At 51.3% G+C, this 24,171-nt stretch overlaps 9 protein-coding genes across 9 annotated transcripts; 5 read left to right on the plus strand and 4 right to left on the minus strand.

The window, feature by feature from the left end:
* Nucleotides 1–826: 826 nt before the first annotated feature.
* Nucleotides 827–4,927, plus strand: AUEXF2481DRAFT_31582 (uncharacterized protein; the record flags this gene model as incomplete). Its single annotated transcript, XM_013486093.1, has 8 exons — nucleotides 827–881; nucleotides 918–1,385; nucleotides 1,435–1,662; nucleotides 1,752–1,910; nucleotides 1,987–3,172; nucleotides 3,234–3,394; nucleotides 3,436–4,223; nucleotides 4,274–4,927. The coding sequence occupies 8 exons, from the start codon at nucleotides 827–829 to the stop codon at nucleotides 4,925–4,927; spliced, it is 3,699 nt and encodes a 1,232-aa protein (XP_013341547.1).
* A 292-nt stretch (nucleotides 4,928–5,219) lies between these two features.
* AUEXF2481DRAFT_67891 (uncharacterized protein) lies at nucleotides 5,220–6,974 on the minus strand (the record flags this gene model as incomplete). The annotated part of the gene is made up of 1 exon (XM_013486176.1): nucleotides 5,220–6,974. The coding sequence occupies one exon, from the start codon at nucleotides 6,972–6,974 to the stop codon at nucleotides 5,220–5,222; it is 1,755 nt and encodes a 584-aa protein (XP_013341630.1).
* Nucleotides 6,975–7,264: 290 nt separating this feature from the next.
* On the plus strand, nucleotides 7,265–8,587 carry AUEXF2481DRAFT_47709 (uncharacterized protein; the record flags this gene model as incomplete). Its single annotated transcript, XM_013486161.1, has 2 exons — nucleotides 7,265–7,380; nucleotides 7,432–8,587. 2 exons carry the CDS (start codon nucleotides 7,265–7,267, stop codon nucleotides 8,585–8,587), a joined length of 1,272 nt encoding a protein of 423 aa, XP_013341615.1.
* A 990-nt stretch (nucleotides 8,588–9,577) lies between these two features.
* AUEXF2481DRAFT_67959 (uncharacterized protein) lies at nucleotides 9,578–11,520 on the plus strand (the record flags this gene model as incomplete). The annotated part of the gene is made up of 2 exons (XM_013486186.1): nucleotides 9,578–9,703; nucleotides 9,754–11,520. The coding sequence occupies 2 exons, from the start codon at nucleotides 9,578–9,580 to the stop codon at nucleotides 11,518–11,520; spliced, it is 1,893 nt and encodes a 630-aa protein (XP_013341640.1).
* Nucleotides 11,521–12,215: 695 nt separating this feature from the next.
* AUEXF2481DRAFT_31586 (uncharacterized protein) lies at nucleotides 12,216–14,710 on the minus strand (the record flags this gene model as incomplete). Its single annotated transcript, XM_013486094.1, has 2 exons — nucleotides 12,216–13,245; nucleotides 13,305–14,710. 2 exons carry the CDS (start codon nucleotides 14,708–14,710, stop codon nucleotides 12,216–12,218), a joined length of 2,436 nt encoding a protein of 811 aa, XP_013341548.1.
* Nucleotides 14,711–15,811: 1,101 nt separating this feature from the next.
* On the plus strand, nucleotides 15,812–16,710 carry AUEXF2481DRAFT_31587 (uncharacterized protein; the record flags this gene model as incomplete). Its single annotated transcript, XM_013486095.1, has 2 exons — nucleotides 15,812–15,923; nucleotides 15,989–16,710. The coding sequence occupies 2 exons, from the start codon at nucleotides 15,812–15,814 to the stop codon at nucleotides 16,708–16,710; spliced, it is 834 nt and encodes a 277-aa protein (XP_013341549.1).
* Nucleotides 16,711–17,487: 777 nt separating this feature from the next.
* Nucleotides 17,488–20,175, plus strand: AUEXF2481DRAFT_7086 (uncharacterized protein; the record flags this gene model as incomplete). The annotated part of the gene is made up of 2 exons (XM_013486050.1): nucleotides 17,488–19,120; nucleotides 19,169–20,175. 2 exons carry the CDS (start codon nucleotides 17,488–17,490, stop codon nucleotides 20,173–20,175), a joined length of 2,640 nt encoding a protein of 879 aa, XP_013341504.1.
* Nucleotides 20,176–20,555: 380 nt separating this feature from the next.
* AUEXF2481DRAFT_31589 (uncharacterized protein) lies at nucleotides 20,556–22,061 on the minus strand (the record flags this gene model as incomplete). The annotated part of the gene is made up of 1 exon (XM_013486096.1): nucleotides 20,556–22,061. One exon carries the CDS (start codon nucleotides 22,059–22,061, stop codon nucleotides 20,556–20,558), a length of 1,506 nt encoding a protein of 501 aa, XP_013341550.1.
* A 192-nt stretch (nucleotides 22,062–22,253) lies between these two features.
* Nucleotides 22,254–23,990, minus strand: AUEXF2481DRAFT_42367 (uncharacterized protein). The gene is made up of 2 exons (XM_013486138.1): nucleotides 23,861–23,990; nucleotides 22,254–23,804 (listed from the first exon to the last, which is right to left on the minus strand). Exons 1-2 carry the CDS (start codon nucleotides 23,896–23,898, stop codon nucleotides 22,391–22,393), a joined length of 1,452 nt encoding a protein of 483 aa, XP_013341592.1. The 5' UTR covers nucleotides 23,899–23,990; the 3' UTR covers nucleotides 22,254–22,390.
* Nucleotides 23,991–24,171: the final 181 nt, after the last annotated feature.

The following is a 24,171-nucleotide window of genomic DNA, read 5'->3' on the forward strand; positions in this document are numbered from 1 at the left end:
CAAGCTTCGTAATTGATCGACCGCCAGCTACACATAGACGACCATCTTGGAGAATCATTGACGCCGAACTACTATCACTTCATTACATGGCTCCCCATTTGTTGACAGCGGAGTGCCGGCAGCACGCAAGTTCTCTTGCGCATATCCCTTTACATGACCACTTTCTCTCTGTGAGAAAATGAGGGCCTCAGGTGCGAGACGGTCTTCTACCTCGGAAACTCAATATGCTCTACGAGTGGTCTCCACAACACTTCTGTACTATCAACTTCAGTACAAGCTCGAAACGCTTGCTGTATCAGAGAAACCCGCGGCGAGCGAAGGTGCAACACTCTTGCTTCACGTGTACTCTGAATGTGTGCGGTATGGCACAGGTAAGTCTAGCATCGCAAGTCGGACAAAGCTTCACGACACTTTTCTCTTTACCAAGAGGCGCGAGGCTCTGGCTTTCTTGCCTGGTTGTGCATGCATGAATCCTTCGTCGGGATCTACATGAGACGTGGCGCTCGCCGACCACCACGAGCCGCAGCAGTCCACGGTGTTTAATCAGATACTGGAGTAACAACGACACTCTGCTCTCCAATTTGTATTCCGTCGTGGAAATTGAACGTACCTCGTAAGCACTAATGTTCCATACACGCTAGTGAGATGAAAAGAAGCATGGTAGCACCATCGCTGCGGATATATGCACCATGGTATACTTACATGGCGCAGCCAACATCGGCCGCATAAGAAGGTCATTGAGTCGCGCGCTCTTTCTTCCAGGATTGTTTAACTGGACTGCGATAGATGTACTCTGCGTAATTGCGCAGTCTACGGGCCGATAAGCATGTCTCTACATACGCAAAGCCTCCAAGATTATTCTCACAGTAATCCTATACTTTGTATGTCAGTACGTCCAATACTAACGGGGCACCTAGTTCCCGACCATGATGACTACTGCCCCTCCAATGCAGACGATCCATCGCAGGACCGCCTACAGCGTATCACGATCATGGAAGAGACTGCCTCGAGCGAAGCCGCATCTTTCCACGATAATTCGGCAGATGACATCGTCGAGTTACGTGAACTTGGCGACAGGGACAACAACCAGCCTGGTAAAGAGTCGTTGATGCAGAACATTGCGACGCATGATGACTTGCGAAACTCTGGCTCTTCAAACAGTCTACGTACAGGAGATAAGGAGTTTTTGCTCGAAAAGTTTGGTCCGCGACCCAGGATGTGGAATTCCACATGGCTTCACCTCAGTGTCCTTTCGACCTTTCTGGGTGCTTTTCTAGTGCTGCTTGTGATCATCTTGGTCTTGTACGAAGTCTCGGTCGCGGACAACGGATTGGCGACACAGGTTCAATCGCGGCATTATGCTTGGACGTATGGCCCAACTGCTCGTGAGCCTGACCACTATCAACCTTTGTTCTTCTGATGTCAAGCTGATAGATCTGAAAAGTACTTACAATAGTTCTAGGCTTGTGGAGAAACGTCGACTTCGCGAACAGACAGCTTGCTCCATGAGAGGAGCTAGCGGGTGGTCCTTCTTCGGCAAAGAAGACATTGCTGCTCGATTACGTATCGCCAGCACTGCCTATGTATCTTCTGGAAGCTCTCAAGAACCGTCACTGGGCTGTAGTCGCTTCTACTTCTGGCACGTTACTCCTCAAACTCATTGTAGGTTATTCTGAAACCTCCTCACCTTCACAAGAGTACTGTGTGTTGATAGGCGAATGCTTATACTAGACAGATTGTGCTTTCTACAGGCTTGATTGCTCTAGAGCCTACCTGGGTGTCGAAGGCCGGCAACCCCTTCTCGATCAGTTCGGCATTCAACGCTACAGACTTCCAGCTTGACAATCTGACTGGAACACCAGGAGTTGTCTATTACGGCATTCGAACGCAGAGTCTTCCCTATCCAAAAGGTACTGGGACGGGTCCTGGCTGTGCAAGGATTCCGCCCTCAAGTTTCGTTACCGGATGACACTATATATTCTGCAGCCGTTGAGGGCTTTACATCCGATCTAGACTGCGAGATCGTACAGGTAGACAACAGCACGCTACGCCGTGCTAGTCTGCCGTGGTATAGTGTCTTGGGATCTTTCTTCGTTGCTGATATCAATGCCGGCAATTGTTCGCTAAAAAGTGTCATCGTTGCCGAAACATCAAGCCATGGATTTCATCACAACGCAGAAGCGACACAAAATTTCCAAGGCCGAATGACCAACGTTACCTGCTCTGATGGAGTCGACGTTAGTGGTTGGCCGACGAGGTTACCGGACCACAGCGATTATCCAGACCAACGTATCCTGATGACGATGGCCGATTTGCGGTGGCTAGTTGCTGCCGAGGATATGGGCAGTAAATGGCAAAGCCACGTACCGCTATGGTGGATTCAAAATGTTACTGCTGTGCTCTGTCGACCTCGATACAGTCTGAACATGTATCAAGTCGACTTCCCAATCGGTACGAAATTTTTGGGCGATCTGGTCCATGCCATGATGATCAACGAGTCTTCTTTACCACTTCCAGGAGTAAGTGACTCCAGCATGAATTATGCAGTCGTATCAGCGGTCCGCAGAATGTATATAGGCTCTGGTGGGGAAGACTATGTGCTGGACACCAATGTTCCGAACTTTTTCCAGCTCCTCGGCGCCGCGAACAATGATTCTAGGCAAGAAGCCTTCATGGATCCTACAGTTTTGCGCGATATTGGTTCAAATGTCTGGAATGGAGTCGCTGCTCAACTTGTGTATGAGAGCATGATGCAGCCCACAGACGATGTTGTCGTTGGGTCTTTTCGCTACTCTGAGAACAGATTACAAGTGAAACTTCTATCAGTCATTCTGATGATGGTAGCGCTTGGTTTTCTCTGTCTTCTCGTCGTCATAGTGATGCTGAGCAGGCCATGGAATGTTGTGCCGCGAGATCCCTTTTCGATATCTGCAGTAGCTACACTGCTTGCTGCCAACCCTGCCATTATCAAGCTCTTCGACGACCGTGGTGCAAGCAGAAGAAGTAAACTACAAGAAGTACTGGAGGACTACTCATTCGAAAGTAAGCTTCCGATGGATTCTGGACGTTCATTCACTGTGGATGTGATACACGAGGTGCTATCCGAGAAGAGTATGGCCTTAAAGCCAAAGCCTGTGTTTGCCTGGTGGCATCCACTATCTACAAAACAATGGTTTGTTGGTTTAGCCGTTGCTTTCCCTTTAACCGTTATCGGTATACTCGAGATACTACAGCATCGCTCAGACAAACGATAAGGTCTCGCAACGGTTGACCCAAACGGAGCAGTCAATTCACGCATCCTCTCTAGTTACTTACCAGCTCTCGTCATGTTTCTTGTGGCCGCCTTATTCACCAGTATTCAAGCCTCTGCGACTAGCTTCTCGCCCTATTCGAGGTTGAAGAGGGGTAACGTATTCTCAACCTCTATATCCACAGACTTGGTTGGTAAGATGCCGTTGCATGCTCTGGTTGTCTCGGCGAGAAATCTCGATCTCGGACATTCCGTCAGTCTCCTGGCGGTTTTGGTTGCTGCGTTCCTCACAATCATCGTCTCTGGTCTCTTCACTGCGATGCCAATTCTTGGATCTTCTAGTGCCAACATGACACAAATCGATCGGTTCGACTTTGTCCGGGAGAATTTGTCCATATCCGACAATAATGCCGGTGCCATAACCAGTTCGATTGAGTGGTCTGGACTTTCCTCTCCTGATTGGACTTACAATGATCTGCCATTCAACAGATATGAGCTACCAGAGTCCAGCCAGAAGACAGGCATCGTCACTGTTGATATCCCAGCATATCGAGCGAGACTAGATTGTGATGTTATCCTGAACAAGACGTACAGTGTGAACGTCATTGTACCGCGTGGAGACGGCGGATTCGGCCCGCAGAGTCAGTATATAGACATGGTATCGCTCCATGTCGAGATGTCCATACCGCCGCCTTGCTTACACGGTATAACCAACGCTAAATCAGTTCTGTGGCAACAGGGTTTCTACGCTCCTAAGGACTATACTCCCAATTGTTTTGGACAAGCACCAGTGCTTCAGTGGGAAGTCGATGGAGGAGAAGTCATCGGCGATGGAGCTATCTTCGCTTCGAGTACTGGCCTCTGTCAAACTGTAGCCGACGGTCTGAACGTTGGAGGTTACTCTTGTCCATCCTTCGGCATTGTCATGGGTTCATCAGACTTGCGAAACCAAACGATGGGAAACAGAACTCACGTCGTTGCAAATCTGATCTTCATTTTGTGATGTGCTTCCAAAGATTGGAGATGGTGATGACAAGCGTCACTTTCAACATTCCCGACACGTCTATAAACACGACCATGCCCCCAAAACCTGACGAATCTACTGTCACGACAATTCAGAACCCCGCCACGTCGAACGACGTCTGGGAATGGTCGATCAATACTCTCCTCACCAGTCTCGGTAATGGAACCAACCCAAGTACAGGGACCGTGCCAGCGCCTCCGGGCGGCGATCCAGGATACAGCAATCTCGATTGGTTTTTGGACACCATTATAGAAGGCAAGAGTGGAGTTCGCGTCACTGATCTCGTTGATCAAGGCAATACAAGCCGCGATCTTCTCATCAAATCCAGCCAACGTCTCTATGGCGACTACATGGCTCAAGCTTTTTCGGCGAATATGCGTGACACAACCGCTGTTCCCAACACAACCATTCTGGCTAGGATAAACGACGTACCTCGCTGGAGATTGAAGCAGAATTCTGCTCCCAAGATTGCCTTGCAAGTGATCCTAGGCTTCCTCGCTGCTTCTGCCATTGCCACTTACCTCTTGCTGGATATGCGAGAGGTACTGCCACATAATCCTTGTTCAATAGCAGGTGTGGCAAGCTTGTTGGCTGATTCGGAAATCGTGACTAGAGAGGTCGTTCCGGAGGGTACGGAGTGGCTTGAGGATTGAGATTTGAGACGAATGGGTGTGTTCGAAGGTTTGAGATTCTATTTGGGATGGCAGAAGGAAAAGGAGGACGACGAAGATAGGAGGTTTGCGATCTTCGTCGAGCACTAGGATGATCATTCATGTTTTGTAGCAAATCTGGATATGGATCTTTGGCGAAATTATATAGTCATGCTTGGTTCAATGCTTGGTTTATGTACACGAGAAGATCGCTACAGACCTCTATCTTGCACCCTCGCTATTTGACTGATCACTGATCTTGGTGCTCGGGATTGGCCGTCCCAAGCCCTCATTGTCATTCACCGTCAGGATTGAGTATGCGCTCTTCACCATCCTCGAAGTCGTCTTCTCCTCCATTGTCATTGTAGCCATTATCGTCAAAAGCTTCATCGCCATCGTCTGAACGCTCCTCAGACTCGTCCCCCTCAGGTGCTTGACTCTGCTCTTGTAGGTCGTCCGGAGGTAAATCAGGGTCAATCTTCTCCCCCAGATGGTTGTCTGGAAGAAATACCTTGCCTTGGAGCTTATCAGGGAAGTATTCTTGGTTGACCTTTCCGTCCTTGTAGTCGGGATTGTATTTGTATTCTTTGCCGTATCCAAGTTCCTTCATCAATCTCGTTGGAGCATTGCGGAGGTGAATGGGTATAGGGAGACCAGCGATGCCGGGCTCTGATAAAGCAGCATATGCAGCGCCAAGTCCTCGGTATGAACGAGTAGACTTTGGCGCTTCGGCAAGAGCTACTGCTGCATGAGCGAGATTGATTCTGCATTCCGGCATGCCAATTTCCTTAGCGGCGGTGTAAGCAGCTGTTGCGAGCGGCAGGAGGGTATTGTCGGCTACCCCAATATCCTCGCTAGCCATGACTACCATCCTTCGTGCGATGTACACAGGATCCTCGCCCGACTGTAGCATTCGAGCGAGGTAGTAGAGCGCGGCATCAGGATTGCTGCCTCTAACACTTTTATGGAATGCACTGATTGTGTCGTAGTGCTGATCTCCCTGACGGTCGTATACTAACGTTCGCGTCAAGTTCTCTTTTATGATCTCAACAGTAGTCTCAGGAGTACTAGCCAGGTCTAGAGCGAGAGAGAGAAGATTCAATGCCGTGCGTGCGTCTCCGTCGGCGAAGCTTGCAAGATACTTGAGCAGTGCATGATCGTCTCCTTCCAACAGCTCGACCGCATGTGACGTAGTAGGAGGTTCGAGGGTCAGAGCACGCTTCAAAATAGCAGTGATATGCTCATCTTCCAGCTTTGCAAGAGTGAATGTGCGACATCGCGAGAGAAGCGCGTTGATGACCTTGAAGCTCGGATTCTCCGTCGTGGCACCGATCAAGGTGATGGTACCGTTCTCCACGGGAGCTAGGAAAACATCTTGCTGACTTTTGCTGAAACGATGAATCTCGTCGCAGAAGATGATTGTTCTCCGGCCAGTGAGAGAAAGCTCGTTACGAGCCTCAGCGAACAACTTCTTGCACTCACCGACGCCCGAAGAGGTACTATTAATCTCGACGAAACGAGTACCTGCCGTCTTTGCAATCAGTCGAGCAATAGTGGTTTTGCCGGTCCCAGGGCCACCCCATAGCACCATGCTCGGAACACGATCTGATTCGATCAGTGAGCGCAAGACACCTTTTGGGCCTACGAGCTCTTGACCTTGGACTTCATCCAGTGATCGCGGTCGCATTCGCTCAGCCAGCGGGGCAGCCTTTTCCAGATTGACATTTTTGGCTTTCTTGGGTAGTGGCTGGACATCTTCTGCTTTGACATCTTCAAGAGGTCTTTTCTGGGTTGCAGTGGGGGTTTGAGAGGGAGTCGTTGGTGCAGCAGTACTTCCAGACTGCGTAGAGGAAGAAACACCTAGATTACGCTTGGCAGCCGGCGTCTGAAAGAAGTTTGCGACCTGAGTAGATTTTAGTGCAATTTGCTGGGTTGGAGGAGGTGAATGACCGGTGAGAAATTGGCAGGCAGAATCTATGTGTCGATTGATGTTGAGCTCCTTGACGGGCTTGCTACAGATCGGACAATCGACGAGTTGCTGTGATGACATGGGATGTGGTCTAACAATTACATGACTTGATAAGACGCGGTCAACAGAGGAGACGCGTTTAGGCTCTCGAGACGAACAGCCGCTCTCGAGACGACGCGCCTGATCCGGTACCGGTGATGATGTCGTGCTCGGTGGTGGGGGGACAAACATCTGGGGTAAGATAATATACAGAAAGCAAGCTGACGTTGCAAATCGCCATGAGATTGCTGTCTCGTGCATCAAGCCTTTTTGCTCCGACCTCATTCTCCGTCAGGAATACCGCTCGACAGTTCACCTCATTTAGCCCGAAGATGCGCAAAGATCCCTTCAAGCCCGCAGCCCGAGTGGCCGGTCAGAAGCAGGATGTCTGGTCTATTGTCAATGAAGCAGCTGCCTCTTCCAAGGTGTCTGATGTAGTCAACATGGGGTGCGTGGCTTGAAATATCCAAAACGGTGACCAGCAGCTGACTCGGTACAGACAAGGCTTCTTCGGCTACAACCCTCCCCAATTCGTCATTGATGCCGCCAAAGGTGCTCTGGACAGAGTCGAGTGCAACCAGTACTCGCCCACAAAAGGAAGACCTCGTCTGAAGAAAGCTCTGGCAGACGCATACTCTCCATTCTTTGGCCGTACTCTGGATCCCGAGAAAGAGGTTACCATCACAACCGGCGCAAATGAGGGCATGCTCTCCGCCTTCATGGGCTTTGTCGAGCCTGGCGACGAAGTCATTGTTTTCGAACCTTTCTTCGACCAGTACATCCACAACATCCAGATGCCCGGCGGCAAGGTCGTCTACGTGCCCCTCCATCCTCCCGAGAAGGGTGCTACACAGACCACCTCCGCTGGAGATTGGTCTATCAACATGGACGAGCTGAAGGCTGTTATCAACGACAAGACCCGCATGATTGTCCTCAACACTCCTCACAACCCCATTGGCAAGGTCTTCACAAGGGACGAGCTGCAGGCAATCGGTGACCTGTGCGTCGAGCACAACATCATCATTCTGAGCGACGAAGTCTACGATCGTCTCTACTACACTCCCTTCACCCGTATGGCTACTCTGTCTCCTGAGATCGCTAACCTCACTCTTACCGTGGGTTCCGGAGGCAAGAACTTCTACTGTACAGGCTGGCGTGTAGGATGGTTGATCGGTCCAGAGCATCTCATCCAACCTGTCAGTGCTGCTCACACTCGCATTTGTTACAGCAGTGTCAGCCCTCTGCAAGAAGCCACCGCTATCGGCTTTGAGGAGGCAGACAAGCATGGCTTCTGGGACGAGACCAAGGCCGAGATGAGAGGCAAGATTGATCGTTTCGTTGCCATCTTCGATGAGCTGAATCTTCCCTACTCTGATCCCGAAGGCGGCTATTTCGTCCTGGTCAACATGTCCAAGGTCAAGCTTCCTGAGGACTACCCATTCCCTGATCATGTCGCCAGCCGTCCCCGTGATTTCAAGCTCTCATACTTCATCATCAAGGAGCTTGGTGTCGCTGCCATTCCTCCCACAGAGTTCTTCACCGATGACAATGCACACATCGTTCAAGACTGGTTGCGATTTGCCATTTGCAAGAACGACGATGTGCTTGACAAGGCCAAGGACAGACTCAGAGGTCTGAAGAAGTACATGCATTGATGATTCCAATACCCCTTACATAGAATGTGACAATATACTTCATGTGTAAATGTTTCAATGTTCGCTTTCAGCCTTCTCTGTTTTGTCACTGTGTTTGGCTGGTGACGAATTCTGGAAGTAGACAGCCAAGACCAAATTGCGACCTACCAGCCCTCGAAAGCAACAGTGGGATTCGGAACGCGCGCAAAACTCACTGGAATCATTGCAGAAGTATAGTTGAGCATTTGCATGGAATTTTCGTACATGTAGATACTTTTACTTGCTCCTCATCACAAGACCAGGGTCATCCCGTTAGCGAGAAAGCAGATCTATTGCGATGCGTCGCCCGTTAGCGCCAGATCTGTGACATCATCATCGATCAATTGACGATCCAGGGATCCAACTCGTCCTGCATATCTTACGAACTAACGATTTGCAAGGAAGCATCGTCATAGGGTAACTAGCAGATAGGTTTAGCTCATCAGCCTCATCTTCTGTATCGTCGTTTTCCTCCAACTCTTGTCTTGAGCCTCATATTCCTTTCCTCACAATCAATTGATGCTTCGGACTCTTCTCAACACTACTGCGAGGTCCCTTGTGTACAAGAACAGCCCATTCCTGGTCCCTCTCAGATCATCACCTATCTTGCGACTATCACAGAGTACAATGGTTGCTGCCAAACGTAAGAGGAACGCTGCTGCGATTCCCTCTCCGCCGCCAAATGTTACCAATCCTCAGAAGAATCTTGAAGTCATCGACGCGCCGAATGCATATCGTGCTTCGCCAGATAGCGATGTGGACACGCGTCTAGCTCCTGGACCTATCAAGTCAGAGCCGGGATCAGAGTCGCCTCTGTCAGATGTACCAGATGCCACGCCCCCAGCCAAGAAGAGGAACACCAAGAAGGGCGGAGCCAAAGCAGGTGCTGCTGTCAAGAAGGAGAATGACGATGTAGCTGTTGAAGCAACACCCGTTAAAAAGACCCCTGTGAAGAAAGCAGCCAAGGATGACATGGACGACCCGGAAGCTGAAGACGAAGAGGAGGCCGACGAGGCTGCGGTGAACGAGGCTTCGCGTCGACCTCCTCCCGTGAACAGTGATTACCTCCCTCTTCCTTGGAAGGGCAGATTGGGCTATGTACGTTTCAGACTGCATACTAGATGAATCTCCGTGGCTAACAATCGCAGGCTTGTCTCAATACCTATCTTCGATACAGCAACCCACCAGTCTTTGCTTCTCGTACCTGTCGCATTGCTTCAATTCTAGAACATAGACATCCACTACGCGACCCAAATGAGCCCGAGCATCCAACAAAGAACCGTCCGGATCGTGAGCAGCCTGCAAGCATCGAAAGAGGCATGAAGTATGTGGAAGCGCTTGGTGTGGCTAACGCCAGAGATGTCATCAAGATGCTTAGATGGAACCACAAGTACGGCATCAGGTTCTTGCGTCTGTCTAGCGAGATGTTCCCTTTTGCTTCTCACGAGGAGTATGGATACAAGCTTGCACCTTTCGCATCAGAAGTACTGGCTGAAGTCGGCAAGGTCGTCGCTGAATTAGGTCATCGTGTGACTACCCATCCTGGCCAATTTACCCAACTAGGATCACCACGCAAGTCAGTCATCGACAATGCCATCCGAGATTTGTCATACCACGACGAAATGCTCTCGCTGTTGAACCTTCCTGAGCAGGAGAACAGAGATGCTGTGATGATCCTCCATCTGGGAGGTGTATTCGGCGACAGAGCAGCAACTCTGGACAGGTTCCGTGAGAACTACAAGACACTCCCTCAGTCAGTCAAGAACAGATTGGTGCTCGAGAACGACGATGTTAGTTGGTCAGTTCACGAACTGCTCCCCATCTGTGAGGAACTCAACATCCCTATGGTTCTTGATTACCATCACCACAATATCATCTTCGACTCTACTCAATTGCGTGAGGGTACGAAAGACATTTGCGACCTCTACCCTCCCATCAAGGCAACCTGGGATAAGAAGGGTATCAAGCAGAAGATGCATTACTCCGAACCCACCCCTGCTGCCATTACTGGAACACAGAGAAGAAAGCACAACCCGCGCGTGGCCACCCTACCGCCTTGTGCGGATGATATGGATCTCATGATCGAGGCAAAGGATAAAGAACAGGCTGTCTTTGAGTTGATGAAGACATTCAAGCTTCCTGGCTACGATACATTCAGCGAGGTGATACCGCATTTTAGAGAAGACGACAACAAAGCGGCCACACAGGCTTCCAACAAGAAGAAGGCGACGCCAAAGAAGAAGGGCAAGCAGGTCAAGGACGAGGACGAGGAGATGGAAGATGATGCAGGTTCCGTAGTAGACTGTGAGACATTTGCCCTGATACCCGAAGAAGAAGTCGGCATGGGCGGTCCCTTAGGTCGCGTCTACTGGCCACCAGGCATGGAAGACTACCTCCGTCCCAAAAAGCGCGAAGTCAAGCCAAAGGCCCCCGGATCAGCAAAGAAAGTCACCCCAGCACAAAAGAAAAAGGCACTTGCCGACGCCGTCGCCCTCGAGGCTGCCGTAAAGGAACAGCACGAATCAGACGAAGAAGCAGCAGAAGCCGCAACTACAGCAACCAAAAAGGCAAAAGAGGCACTCAAGCAAAGAGCCGCAGCCGCCAGAGCCAAATCCGACGCCCTCCACACCGTCACAGCTCCTCCCACAGCAGCGGCCACTGCACCCGCAGCCGCCGCAGCCGCACCAAAACCCGCACCTAAACGCAGAGCACCTGCACCAAAAGTGAAGAAGGAAAAGGAAGAAAAAACCGAAGTCACACCACCCACAAGTGAAGATTCAGAGCTCGAATTGAGTGCTTCAGAAGACGAAGCACCTGCAAAGCGACCGGCTCGTGCTGGAGCAAGGTCGAGCGGCCGAGCCAACAAGGCTAAAGTCAGCTATCAAGAGGCTGATGTCAGTATGGATGAGGATTGACTAGATGGGCAGCGAGGGTTTGATCTGGTCCAGCAGGCCATCGCCGCTGCCCCGCCTGGTACCGTGTAGACATAGATAACAGACTTACATCATTCCTAACTTGTAATGGTAGTTGATTCACGAGTTTTTTCTTGACTCTTGTCATCTTCCTTGCAATGCTGATACGAAGAGATATCGTCCTGTGAATGTTACGAGATGGATGCAGCTAGACACTGCAGCTAATTCTCAGTATCAGTGCTACCTCCGTTAGTAGACTTCTTACGCAATCGCCCCAGCACGGAGTTGTATGCTTACCGATCTACGTGCTTGTACTACAGTCAACACAGAGAACGCCAGCGCTTTTTACCATCACGACTTCGGTCTCATAATAGCTAGGTGGCGAACCATCGAGGAGCAAGATGGACCGTGGATATCGTGCAGTAGACGTGGCCTGTCATTTGTGCTGTGAGCCACCGAGAATCAAAGCACAGCACGTGAGATTGATCGCAAAGCAGCAGTCACGACACCCGCGCTAACTCAATGCAGCTAACTCGCACGGCTGACTTCTGGCAAGAGATACAGACACACTCAGCTGTTCTCTCGCTGTTCCAAAGATCGAGTTGAGATTGATAATTTCTTGATGACATTATCTGCTTTTTTGATCTTATATTATCCTACTGATATGCCTCACAGACTTCCAAAACGCTTGACACGCCTCAAGCACCAACAGAGACGTTCGAACTAGCTGGTGTCATGTTCCCTCTAGAGCCTTGCAACAAGCCGAGCAGACTCTCCGCTGCTTCACTTCTGCGTGTCAAGTCATCTTTGATACGTTGATGTCTGGCCGCTGCACTGCGCTCGGTGAATCTGTTCGATGTGCTTTCTTCCACAAACTCGACAGCGTGGATCATGTAGCTAACGCCATCGTGATCAGACCCCCACTCGCGAGAGCGCAGGAAATTTTGTGTTGAAGCCATGTAGTGAGTAAGTGCAGGCAGCAAGAGTAGCGTAATATGCAAGTCAGCCTGTGGCAGTGTGCGCAGAGGTGCCTTTGGCTTTTCAGTGACGACCCTGCCCAGCTCTGGAGTCTCCGAAGCATCGTTGGCTTGCTCGGCGAACAGCTCACGAAGATCCTCGTTGAATTCGCCAAAGTCGCCACGGATCCAGCCAGAGTGAACAGCGGCGGCAACGGGGTCAGAATCGTCAGAATAAACGTCAGAACCCCAAACTGCTCGCGTCTTGCATATTTCCTCCAAGCCGCCAGCAACAGTGCCATTTTCCTCGTCAGTCGTATCTGGCCCGTTGAGGTAGGCGCGTGGTACACGGACGGTGAACGTACAGTTGTCTTTGCCTTCGAAACGAGGTATTGGCTTGACCGAGCTCTTGAAATGATATTTGGAGTCGAGCGGGTTGGACTCCCTCGGAGGTACGCTGAATTTAGTAGAGTAAACTTGACTTCCAAGATGTTTCCGTGGCAAGGTCGAGATGGACGCAAGTAAATCTTGGTTGGAAACGATAGTTTGAGGTTTGCGAGCTGAAGGCATAGGCGGGGGTCTCGCGTTGTGGTGATGGTGATGAAGTGGATGGGCATGAACGGCGTGATGGTGATGATGGTGATGGTGATGTGCGGCAGTAGCAGCAGATTGCTGTGGAGTACTGGCGTTGGATGGGAAACGGAGAGGGTGGAAGGGAGCAGGGCCCTGAGGCATTTGCTCTTCAGGCAGGCCGTGATGATGATGATGGTGGCTAGGGGGTCTTGTCAGCATCAGCGTGGTCGTCCAAGAAGTGTTACCATTCGAACTTACTGGTGTGGGTGGGTGTGATGGTGGTGGTGGTGCGGTGGCTGATGCGATATCTTCGGACGCTTGCTGCCTCTCTGGCTAGCAGTCGGAGTATTCCTACCATCCACGCTGTCACTGTCTTCTCGGTTGTCTTCCCTCAATCTGCTGCGAGCTTTTCTGCTCTCCGTATCTTCGTTGGCGTCCGCCTGTCTAGCAGGGCTTCCACGTGAAGGGGTTGCGATGCCGGCTGTGGGAGTATTACTACCAACACCGCTGCCTAGACCCGAAAACATTCGACCAAACTCACTTTTGACGCCAGGATCTGCTCCGGGACCGATGTGTCGTGATTGCACTCCTTGAACAGCCTGCGGTAGCGGTGATGACCGTCCGTTCTTGTGTCTGATCTCGGATGCGACGCCTAGGAAGGCTCGCTGTAGCGGATGCTCTTCTCCTTCTCTTGCTTCGTAGCCCGGCACACCATACATTGCATAATGCGCAGCGTTGGGTCTTTGTCTGTCATCCATGCCGTTCATCGCAGGTGAGTGTCGGTGTTCGGGTCGACCCATCATTTCATTGTGCACACCGCGCTGTTCCATCTCTTCTCTGCTCGGCATTTGTACTGCGGGACGGAAAAAGCCAGGGTATTCCTCTCGCGCAGGACCAAAGTTGAGGCGACCATATGTCTGAGGAGGAGGAGCAGGTGTAGAGCGCGCTGTGTATGACATGGCGTGAGGAAGTTGGTAGTGTCCGTGTAGATTAAGGTCCGGCCGTTCAAGGTCCGGTCTCGAAGGCGGTTGCGAGGATGCGCCAGGTCTGCCCATGGGATCAACATATGGTGGAAATGCGGAAGAATGGCGCGGCGGAGGGCGATCGTGCATGTCTTGTCTGTTTCGTAGCTCCTGGTCCAGGTGAGCATGCATGGGCTGGCTGTTCGGACGTGACGGCGCATGGCCGGGATGTTGGTGATGGTCCTCGTGCTGGGCCGACGAGGGAGATGACGGGAAAGGACGGAAGCCTGGAGCGGCACTGTGTTGTAGCATGTGAGGAGGTTGATGTATGCCGGACTGGTTGAATGGCTGAGACTTTGACTCTTGAGGTCTCTGAGGCTGCATCATGGAAGGGCTGTGTGGTCGCGGGTAGTGGCCAGCTGGAGCTCTTGTGCTGGCGGAACGGGCTCTTTGCGGAGACGAGGTGTGTATAGGCTTCATCGGCGGCGATGGCGCAGTTGCGACAGTCTTTGGAGAGTGGTTGCCATGTCGAGACTGGTCACCGCCAATCAGGGAGGAGATGGACATGGTCGTGCCGGGTCGCGAGCTGAAGCCTGGCAGTTCTCTCGAGCCAACATAAGGCGAGGCGGACGGGGTGTGGCGCGGCGCAGGCATGGAGAAAGCAGAGGGCGCAGGCCCAGAGGTCGGAGAAGGCGGCGGCATGTTACGGGGTGGGTAAGAATTTTGTGGTGGAGGAGGGGGATCGAGCGGCGCTGCGACAAAAGTCAGCCCATGTTCTTCATGGCAAGCTTGACGGCATAAGCAAACATGCCTCCGGGATAGCGCTCGCTGCCTACAGAGCGACGACGCGCAGAGTCATAAGGGAAGGGCCCACTCGACATGTGAGCAGAGGATGGGGCCGAAGCAGATGTCGTCGAAGGTGGGAGCGGATGATGGACAGGATGGGTCGCTTGGGTGTGTTGTTGATGGGGAGGAGCGGGTTGTTGGTGATGAGCTAAATCCGGGGTGGTCAGAAAATCTTTAGCATTTGCTTTAGTTCCCGCAAGATCCGCGTGGTGCACGGTCGGGTGGCTGCTGAACCCTATGATTCAAGCTGTCATGCTAACTGTCCAGCCAGGGAGCAGCATGACAGCGAGAACAAAGACTTGATTGTCATACCTGGTGCCTGTGGCTGTGTACTCCAAGCTCTTTCGTACGGTGCGCCCATTGTAGGTGTTGTAGACGCCCCGCCGGGACCAATGCTGTAGCTGTCGCGTCTACTGTGCTGGGTCGACGAGGGCATGAACGGGTCGCGCGTGTGATGAAACGGGTCCGAGAAGGGGATTTGTACTGGCGGTTGCGCCGTTTGGCTCTGATATGGAGTATGCGACGACGACGAGGGCTGCGAGCCTGGGGGATGCGAGGCCGCGAATGCCTGGGACGAGGGTTGTGGCAGTCGATTATCCATCTTGACACGAAGAATCCATGTTAGTCCGAGACATTTCGACCACTAGATCAGGTGCACCTTACCATGGACGGATGCAGACTTGTGCATACTGCACTGCTACTGGACTTGAGGTATAGAGAGAGACTTGAGCAGGCGACGAGCTTTGGCAGGAGAGAGTCGAAGAAAAACAAAGACGAAGATGTGAATTGTGAGAGGGTCGGGGCAATTGAGCTTGCTTCCTTGTTCAAGCAGCGATTCGCGCGAGACATTGGCTCNCGCCCNCCGCNACTCGAAACTAACTTTGCAATGCGTCACCGACAGAGCTAGGGCTCCACTCTTGACAACGTGCATATCTCTGTCTAGAGCCCCGTTAGACCATGCTCCCTCTGCCAGGCACTCCTTCGTCTTCTGCTGCTCGCTTTCGTCTCAGTCTGTCTACCATGGTGCAACGTCTCGACAAGCGCGTCGTCGCCTCGTTCTGGTTGTTTGGTGCGCGCCCTCACCCCTGGCCCCTTGTTCCTCGCTCGACACACGTACCTAACCCTTCGAACCAGGTCTCATAAACAATGTTCTCTACGTGATTATTCTCAGCAGTGCTCTAGACCTCGTTGGTCCTGCTGTACCAAAGTCGCTTGTCCTGCTCTTCGACGTCGTTCCCTCCTTTCTGGTCAAGCTGACCGCCCCGTACTACATTCACCTAATTCCCTACAACCTGCGAATCCTTGCCTTTGTCGCCCTCTCATCATGTGGTATGCTCCTCGTTGCTCTGAGCCCGGGCTCGCCAGGCTCTGATGTGCATGCTACTTCTATCACTGTCAAGATGCTAGGAGTAATACTGGCCTCGATCAGCAGTGGAGGAGGTGAACTAAGCTTCCTAGGCCTGACACACTTCTACGGCCCTTTCAGTCTTGCTGCTTGGGGATCTGGGACTGGCGGTGCCGGCCTAGTTGGGTCGGGTGCATATGTCCTGTTCACCACAGCCCTAGGCTTCAGCGTTCGATCCAGCCTGCTCGCCTTTTCCTTCCTGCCTGTCATCATGCTCTTCAGCTTCTTCGTCCTGCTGCCGGGCAAACACGTGCTCAAGTCCAAGGACCATGCTTATGTCGCCGCTGCTCAAGAAGACGTGAACCCTGATACCGAATCGCTCCTGAGTGATGGCCTCGACGACCCGCAAGCGCCATCTACCCCCAAGTCTAGTCACGGCCCTGTTAGCACCGACGCATGGCTTAATCTGAAGGCAAACTTTGCGCGAGCCCGAAGCCTCTTCTTTCCATAGTAAGTCGTTCCAATCCAGCAGTGAACATTTCGACAGGTAAGCTGAACCCAGATGTCCTTCAACTAGCATGCTACCTCTACTCCTTGTATACGTGGCAGAGTATACAATCAACCAGGGCGTCGCCCCTACTTTGCTTTTCCCGCTCGACCAAACACCCTTTGAGCACTATCGTTCCTTTTACCCAACTTACAACGCTATTTACCAACTTGGCGTGTTCATTTCCCGTTCATCGTTGCCGTTCATCAGGATACACGCGCTGTATCTTCCTTCATTGCTGCAATGCCTCAACTTGATAGTTCTGGCAGCGCATGCCATGTTCCCCTTTCTACCGAATATTTGGTTCGTCTTTGCCATCACTTTCTGGGAAGGACTACTCGGAGGAATTGTCTATGTCAGCACGTTCCGCAGAATTGGAGAAGAAGTGGCAGAGGAAGATCGAGAGTTCAGCTTGGGAGCAACATCGGTGTCGGATTCAGGCGGCATTTGCATTGCAGGCTTTTTGGGAATGGCCGTCGAAACCGGGCTTTGTGGATGGCAAGTGACGCATGGAAGAGACTGGTGTACACGATTATGATAGATGGTTAATGTATATTTAAGACGATATTGATGTCACAGAGATCATTGCTCGAGTGTCGCATATTGATGACGAGGATAGACGGAATTACGGGCCTAAACGCAGTGTGGAGAGATGAACAGCAAGTCACTAAGCATGCACCCAAAATCAAACAGAGACAACAACACATGGCTCTCCAGCTAGACAGCTTAGCAGCATGAGGTATGGCGACTCGGTCCAAAGTGCGCGCGTACGTGCAGTGGAAGGAGAACAGCGTATTCGCGGGCGAGGAGATTGAATGCATCATCAGCTTCAAGAACACATGCGACGACGGCTCGCGACAAACAGGGCATGAGCACACGACGAAGGCAAGACACAAGCCTGCACAGAGACAGCGGACGGTAACGCATTCGACGCAGCAGCTCTCGACGGCACCCTCTGTGGCTCCATCGGTAGCTGGATCAAGGTCGGCGCAATCGCGAGGACACCGACCCGCCCTCTCTCTCAGTGTCTACCCTCCACCATCGCCCGCTCATGCCAGACTGCCCAGTCATGCCGCCAGCAACACGACCACAACGACAGCCCGTCATGCAGCTCCTCATGGCCGCTCTCTGTCCATCATCTCAATGGGCAGCGACCAGCTCTCAAACACGCCAATGACGTCGCGTCGCCCTCCTGCTCGTGGCCATGGCCGCTCGGCCAGTATGCAGGTCCTCTCGCGCGCTCCCTCATACCAGGCTCCGTCTTTGTCCTTCAGCTCGTATAGGAACCCTTCTCCGCTACAAGACCATCACCCTCCGCTGACTCGTCGCACTTCTGGTATTCGGACTGCCCCAGGCACTCCTGCCTTCAACTTTCCTTCGCCCGTTACTGCTCAACATGCTCCTCCTACGAATACCTCTCCGCAGAGGCCTCCCTCTGCATCGCACATGATGCCTCCGCCACGCCATCCCTCCGCCTCGTCCGCTTCCTTCCCTCCACCTAGCTTCTCATTTCCTCCAGAATCTCCTGGCGCTTCCCGAAGAGGTACTCCTGCAATTGGCCGATCTCCTGTGCCCGACTTCCAATTTCCTCCTAGAAGTCCGGCTCCGCAACAGAGACCACAGCATTCTTCCTCTCCAAAACCTCCAGACGCGTCTGCATCTTACGCCAACCCGCTTTCTCGTATCATATCTGAGGCCGGTACGAACGATACCCCTCGCACTAGCAGCGATTTCTACTCCTTGACAAACCACTCGTCCGAGACCGTGTCGTCTGATGCTGCCCCACAGCCACCAAGTAGGATCCTGCCCAAGCCTCACAACGGACGCAATCCACAAGCTCCGCCTACGAGTATGCCTACAACTCAAACGCAAGAGACTCTTATGATGGGCTACGTTCAGACCATGGGCTCTTTCATACTAGACGGTTCATTGGTCAACCAGGCGCCTTTCGAGGATGTGAAACGGAAAGGTGTCGTAGGGGGCCAAGGAGGTGGTGGTGTGGTCGGTGTCGAGAAATCAAAGCGTGAGAGTGGTATATTTGGTTTTGGCTGGGGCAACATTGGTGAGAGTCTAGGTGGTCTTTTAGGCGGGGGTGAAATGAGCAGTATCAAAGAGATGCGGTGTGTCGCAAGCTCAAAGACTATCCCATTGCTCAGCACTCCTCAGTCCATTCTCTTTGTCGATCTGCGACTTGCTCCAGGAGAGACCAAAAGCTACTCATACCGCTTCCGCCTACCACGAGGACTACCACCGTCTCATAGAGGCCGGGCAATCAAGGTCATGTATCACTTAACTCTCGGCATACAGAGGCCAGGAGGTAAACAGCAGGTCAAGCATCTAGAGATCCCCTTTCGGGTGCTTGGCAGTGTCAATAGTAAGTCATCCCATCGCGCTCCTTGACGTTGTTCTCACACTGCTCTAGATCGAGGAGAAACTCTGGGACATGATTTGATGTCTCCCTACATACTACTGAGCGACAAGGCTAGAAGCCAAAGTATCGCGCTTAGCGGGTCAAATCCGCAATTTCCTTCAACGAAATCACCCTCAGAACGAAAATTGTCGTCTACTTCTCTAGATGACTTCTTGTCATACGCAGACAAATTGTTCGCACATCCAGAGTCAGAGTCTGGTGCACTACTATCACCCACCGCCGAAAAGCCTGCACGTAGGCGGTCTTCCGCGGACGAAGCTTCGCCAAACAACATGAAAGAGGCTATAGACATGGCTATTCTGAGGTCAAACGTTTCTTCAGGATCGTCAGAACAACTCACACAATCTAGTAATCGCTTTACCATAGCTCGAGGCGGCCAGCTTGTTGCAGTAGTAACAATTGTGCGACCAGCCTATCGCCTAGGCGAGACCATTACGGGGACTATCGACTTTACCCCACCTACATCAGATACCGAGTCTGTAACAGATCAAATTCCGAGTTATGCAATCAATGTATGGCTCGAGACGACCGAACGAGTGGATCCTAGCCTAGCTTTACGATCGTCGTCATCCGTGCAGCGCGCCACGAGGAAGATACATGCTCATGTTAGCGAAGGCGTACTATTTGCTCGCAAAGTGTCTTTTAGACTTGAGATTCCCACCACGGCCACGCCGACATTTGAGACCACGGGTGTGCAGCTGGATTGGCGTGTCAGGGTCGAGTTTGTCACAGCTCGAGTACGGCCAAAGGCAGTCCGTGGACTGGGCATTGAAGAGAACGAGGTCGGCGCCGAGGAAGATGAATCTGCATTGACACCAGAGAAGGAAGAAGACGATCTGCTGGAAGAAGTCGGCAGGGATGAAAGAGGCGTCGTGAGGATTGCGAAAGAACGACTCATCGCCGAGACATTCGAAGTCGCAGTACCTATACGTGTGTATGGTGTTGCGGGAACCGGAGTCGATGGGCAAGAGGCCAAAACTGATGGTCTCGAGATTTGATCTAGGTCTTGCAGTTACACTCCATGTCACATAGAAGAGAACGACAGACTCATATACAGAAATGCCGATTTTGGTGATCCTTAATCTCTGTTTTCGCCATCCTCCACCTTTGAGCGAGGTCACTCGAGTATTGCTCCGTCATAGAAGGCATTTAGCCCAATTCATGTTCCTCCATCCTTTCTGCCTTCCATAGCCGTGGACCCAGTCGTGTTCCCAGACTTCAGTCAGCGGTCGCACTTTCCAGACGACTTATAGGCTCTTCCCTGCCTCATGAACATGTTGTTGTTCCTTTGCTCGAGTCATACTATGGAATAAGGCAAACTTCGTTAGGGAGATGAGGTGAATCATGATTATGTGTAGAGAACCGAATCGTCTCCGATCTACAAAATCCTAGATGCAATATCAACATCATTAAATTCATCCATATCTTCCTCGGCCACCTGATCTCCAGCCACAACGAATTTATCCGCATCTGTGCTTTCAATCCATCGTTCGCCAGCTTTGCCAGGTTGCTTCCACGGCGGCACCTCTCCAGGGCCAACTTTACCTACACCTCTTTCTCTCCACTTTTTGGGTGGCTTGATACCTTGCTCGGCCATCTCTGACCATTTCTTTTCTCCTCTTTTCTCCCATCTCTCTCTTCTCTCTTCTGCTTCTTCTTCATTGGGTTGCCATTTACTCTTTAGGATCCGGCGAATGGCTTCTGGTGGGATTTTGAAATGATCGGCCAATACAGGTGTACTGAACGTCTCTGGCGATTTGGCGTGTAAAGATCTGATACCAGCCAATGCATCTGGAGAAATCCTTTTTCTGGGATTCCAACCTTGTTCTCCGAATTTCTCTTGCAGCACTGCTTTCTCAACCTGCCAGCGCTCTTTATTGCGATTACGCTCCTTTTGAGCTTCTTTGGCTGCTGCCTGCTGCTCGACGAGTTTTTCCATAGCAGCCTTTTTGGCAGCTTTTTCTTCTGCTTTTCTGGCCTTTATCGCTATTGCTATTTTCTTTGCCTTTGCTTCGGAAAGAGGTTTAGGACCTGTTGCGGATGCGATCAAAGAGGCCATATCGATTGTGTCTTCATCTTCGGCATCTTGTTCCAGGACTGCCTTTTGGACTTTTGCGGTTCGTGCCGCTCGCTTTGCCTTTCTGTCTGCTTTTGCCTTTGCTTTTGCGTCGAGCTCTGGTGTTTGGGCCGGCTCCTTTCTGGTCTTTGATTTCGAGATTGGTCGTTTAGGTGGAGTCGGCTGTGCACCTACAACTTGTGTTGCTTTCCTTGCCTTTTTGCGAGCATTCTTGCCAGGATAATTTTGTGCTGTTGTAGGTGAGAAGAATATATTGAGCCTTTGGCCTAGAGTCTGCAAGTCGTTCGATTTGGATGGTGTGTGCGCGACTAAGTCTGGGAAGAATATGGCATCAATCGCTTGGTCTCGGTCCTTCAGGTCTAGATGTTGTATCTGCGCGTCTCGTACGATCGGGTCGGCTTCAGTTTGTGCATGCTCTTCATGTATTGTTATCTCAGGCTCGAACTCCTCTATGCTTCCAAGCTCTTCATCTGGGTCGAACGGCTCCGGTGTGTTTGATGTGTCGATCGGAGGTGTTGTAAGTGACGACGACTGCGAAAGGGCATTTTGCGTTGTATGTGATTGTCCAAGAGTAGTAGTAGTAGTAGACTCGAACGGTACGAAAGTGTCATCGAGAGATCGAGTGACTGTGTGTGCTTGAGGGATAGCGGAGTGCATCGAAGAAGGCCGCATCTGCAGTGTCGAACGGGTGCTTAGATTCCTGAAGCTGATAAAGTTGCGTCGTTGACGAATGTCGAGGCCAGCGACATCTCGTACAAATGCCTCCAGAGCTCGCACAGAGCAAGGACATCTATATGAACGCTGCATCTAGTTGTAAGAATTTGGTTGTTGTCTTGTTTATAGAATGAGAAAGTCTCGACATAATTCGCCCATGCCTGACCTCAGACCGCCAGGCAGAACCCTGAAACAAAGCTAAACTCCGCAAATCCCGGCAAGCACCTTTTCGATCACCTCTCTCTTCTCATAACAATGTGCGTTTTGCAACTTACTTTATAGATAGCCCTGTAAGGTGGTCGACACCGTGAGCAACTGCCGTCAGCAAATATATCACAACACAGAGGTATGCATGATAGAACTGGTTCTGATTTCTGAGCTATGCAAAGTCAGTGCCAGATCATTACCAGATGATACTGGTTCTATAAAACGCTCCAAGCACTCTTGATGCCCCAGGTCGCAAGACGCGCACTCATGAAGCCGACCTTGGTGACCACAAAGCCAACCACAGACACGACCGCCACACCCATCAACAACCACTTCAGACTTGCGACCTCGATCTCCGACCTCGACAACTTGACTTTGTCGTCACCACCCATTTCTGTCATGATGCTGTACTCCGGCACATACTTGAAGTCGAACGATGTTTCTTCACCCTTCAATCCGCCCTTGACGACAATCTTCCAAAATATGTCTCGCAGAACAACCAGCTTCTTTTTGTCTGTTGACTTGTTCATACGATTTGAGTAGCACCAAAAGGCAAAGAATATGCACTGGCCAGCCATGAGGGCCGTGTAATACATACTCGGCCTCGGCAGTGCCAAAGCATCACACAATTGGTTTCCGTTCAACCATCGTGCTCCTGCCACCAGGAAATCTGCTGATGCGTAACCCGGCTCTCTGTCTTGCAGACTCCTAATCACATTATTGGCAAGGATTTGCGATGTCCGTGTGGGTGCAATCTCGTGCATCATGATAATGTCAAGAATGCGCTTGCTCTGTTCTTTGGTTTCCAGGAGACCATCAGTAGGACAGCCAATCACGTGGGCTATGTATCGCCACAACGCAGTGTAGTCTTCTATTTCCTGTGGGCGAAGGTAGATTCCTTGTCGTGGTAAAGAAAGATGGATGAGGGCACTCGAAAAGCTGACGATGGTACCAACGCAGTCCATGTCGTTGATAGGAATTCCTAGCTTCGCCGTATCGAAGTATTCCGGCCGCGTCTCTGCCAATTTCATGATGCGGTTCCGCACTGTTGCGTGTAATAATCGCACTCTTATCGTGGCGGCCCATCCTTCTCCACCGGGTTGAATACCTTCCAGTGATCTCGTGCATTGGAGCAAGTACTGTGTGGTTTCGAACAGACGGTTTCTTGCCACATCCACGGCGAATCCACCAGTCCGTGACAAGACCTCGGTCACTCGAGCTGCACCAAGTCCACCGAGAAGAGATTGATATGCCAGTCCAGTAAGAACCGGTCCTCCATATCGATAGAAAACATCCTGTCCACGAGCGATCTGGTCCCAGTCTACCCATTCCGGCACGGTGTTGACTTGCTGCCAAAGATTTTGCAACACCTCGTCCTCTTCAGCATGGTCGCGAAGTAACGCATAAAGATCTCTCTTCGGTTTGACGTCTGGTGCAGGCTGCTTCTCCTCGTCCGGAAAAGGCTCATTCCCCTCTGATTTCTTTGGTGAAATTCGCGGAGGTGGTGGCGATATCTCGTTTAGTCGATTTAATGCCTTTTCTCCCAGATAGTCCCATGTTTGTTTCTTCGGGTTCATCTGCTCAAGTGTCAAGTGCTCATCTGTGAGCACAAACTTGTAATCCCATGCTCTATACGGCAAATTAGCACTGTTGAGTTGGAATCACAGTCTTCATTGTCAACTTACGTGATTGTGTTTGGCGAATCTCGCCTGAACCACGCCATTTCTAGTAGAACGCGATATTATGATTAGAAGAAAATAGGTAGACTCAACTCCGCATGCTATGCTTAGGAATCTCAGAACATATGTAACAAGGAAAAAAAGTAACTGTCTAGTTCAAACGACGATTAGTGTGCCACACTTATGCCCTATGAGATTGGAGCCGGCAGGCGGTATAGTGAGGTCATCGAGTCATGATTAACGTTTCGATATTTATGCGCCTCCAGATCAACACGTGGATATTCAGATTGACGTGCATGTATAGATATGTTGATCTC

The sequence above is a fragment of the Aureobasidium subglaciale genome (genome assembly GCF_000721755.1).
Source record: "Aureobasidium subglaciale EXF-2481 unplaced genomic scaffold scaffold_18, whole genome shotgun sequence".
Classification (NCBI taxonomy): domain Eukaryota; kingdom Fungi; phylum Ascomycota; class Dothideomycetes; order Dothideales; family Saccotheciaceae; genus Aureobasidium; species Aureobasidium subglaciale.

Excerpts from the sequence above, each read along its gene's own strand:
- AUEXF2481DRAFT_42367 (XM_013486138.1), bottom strand. The coding sequence starts at position 23,898 with ATGGCGTGGTTCAGGCGAGATTCGCCAAACACAATCAC. Across the intron at positions 23,805-23,860 it reads GATTCGCCAAACACAATCAC|AGCATGGGATTACAAGTTTG; the intron begins GTAAGTTGACAA and ends TTTGCCGTATAG.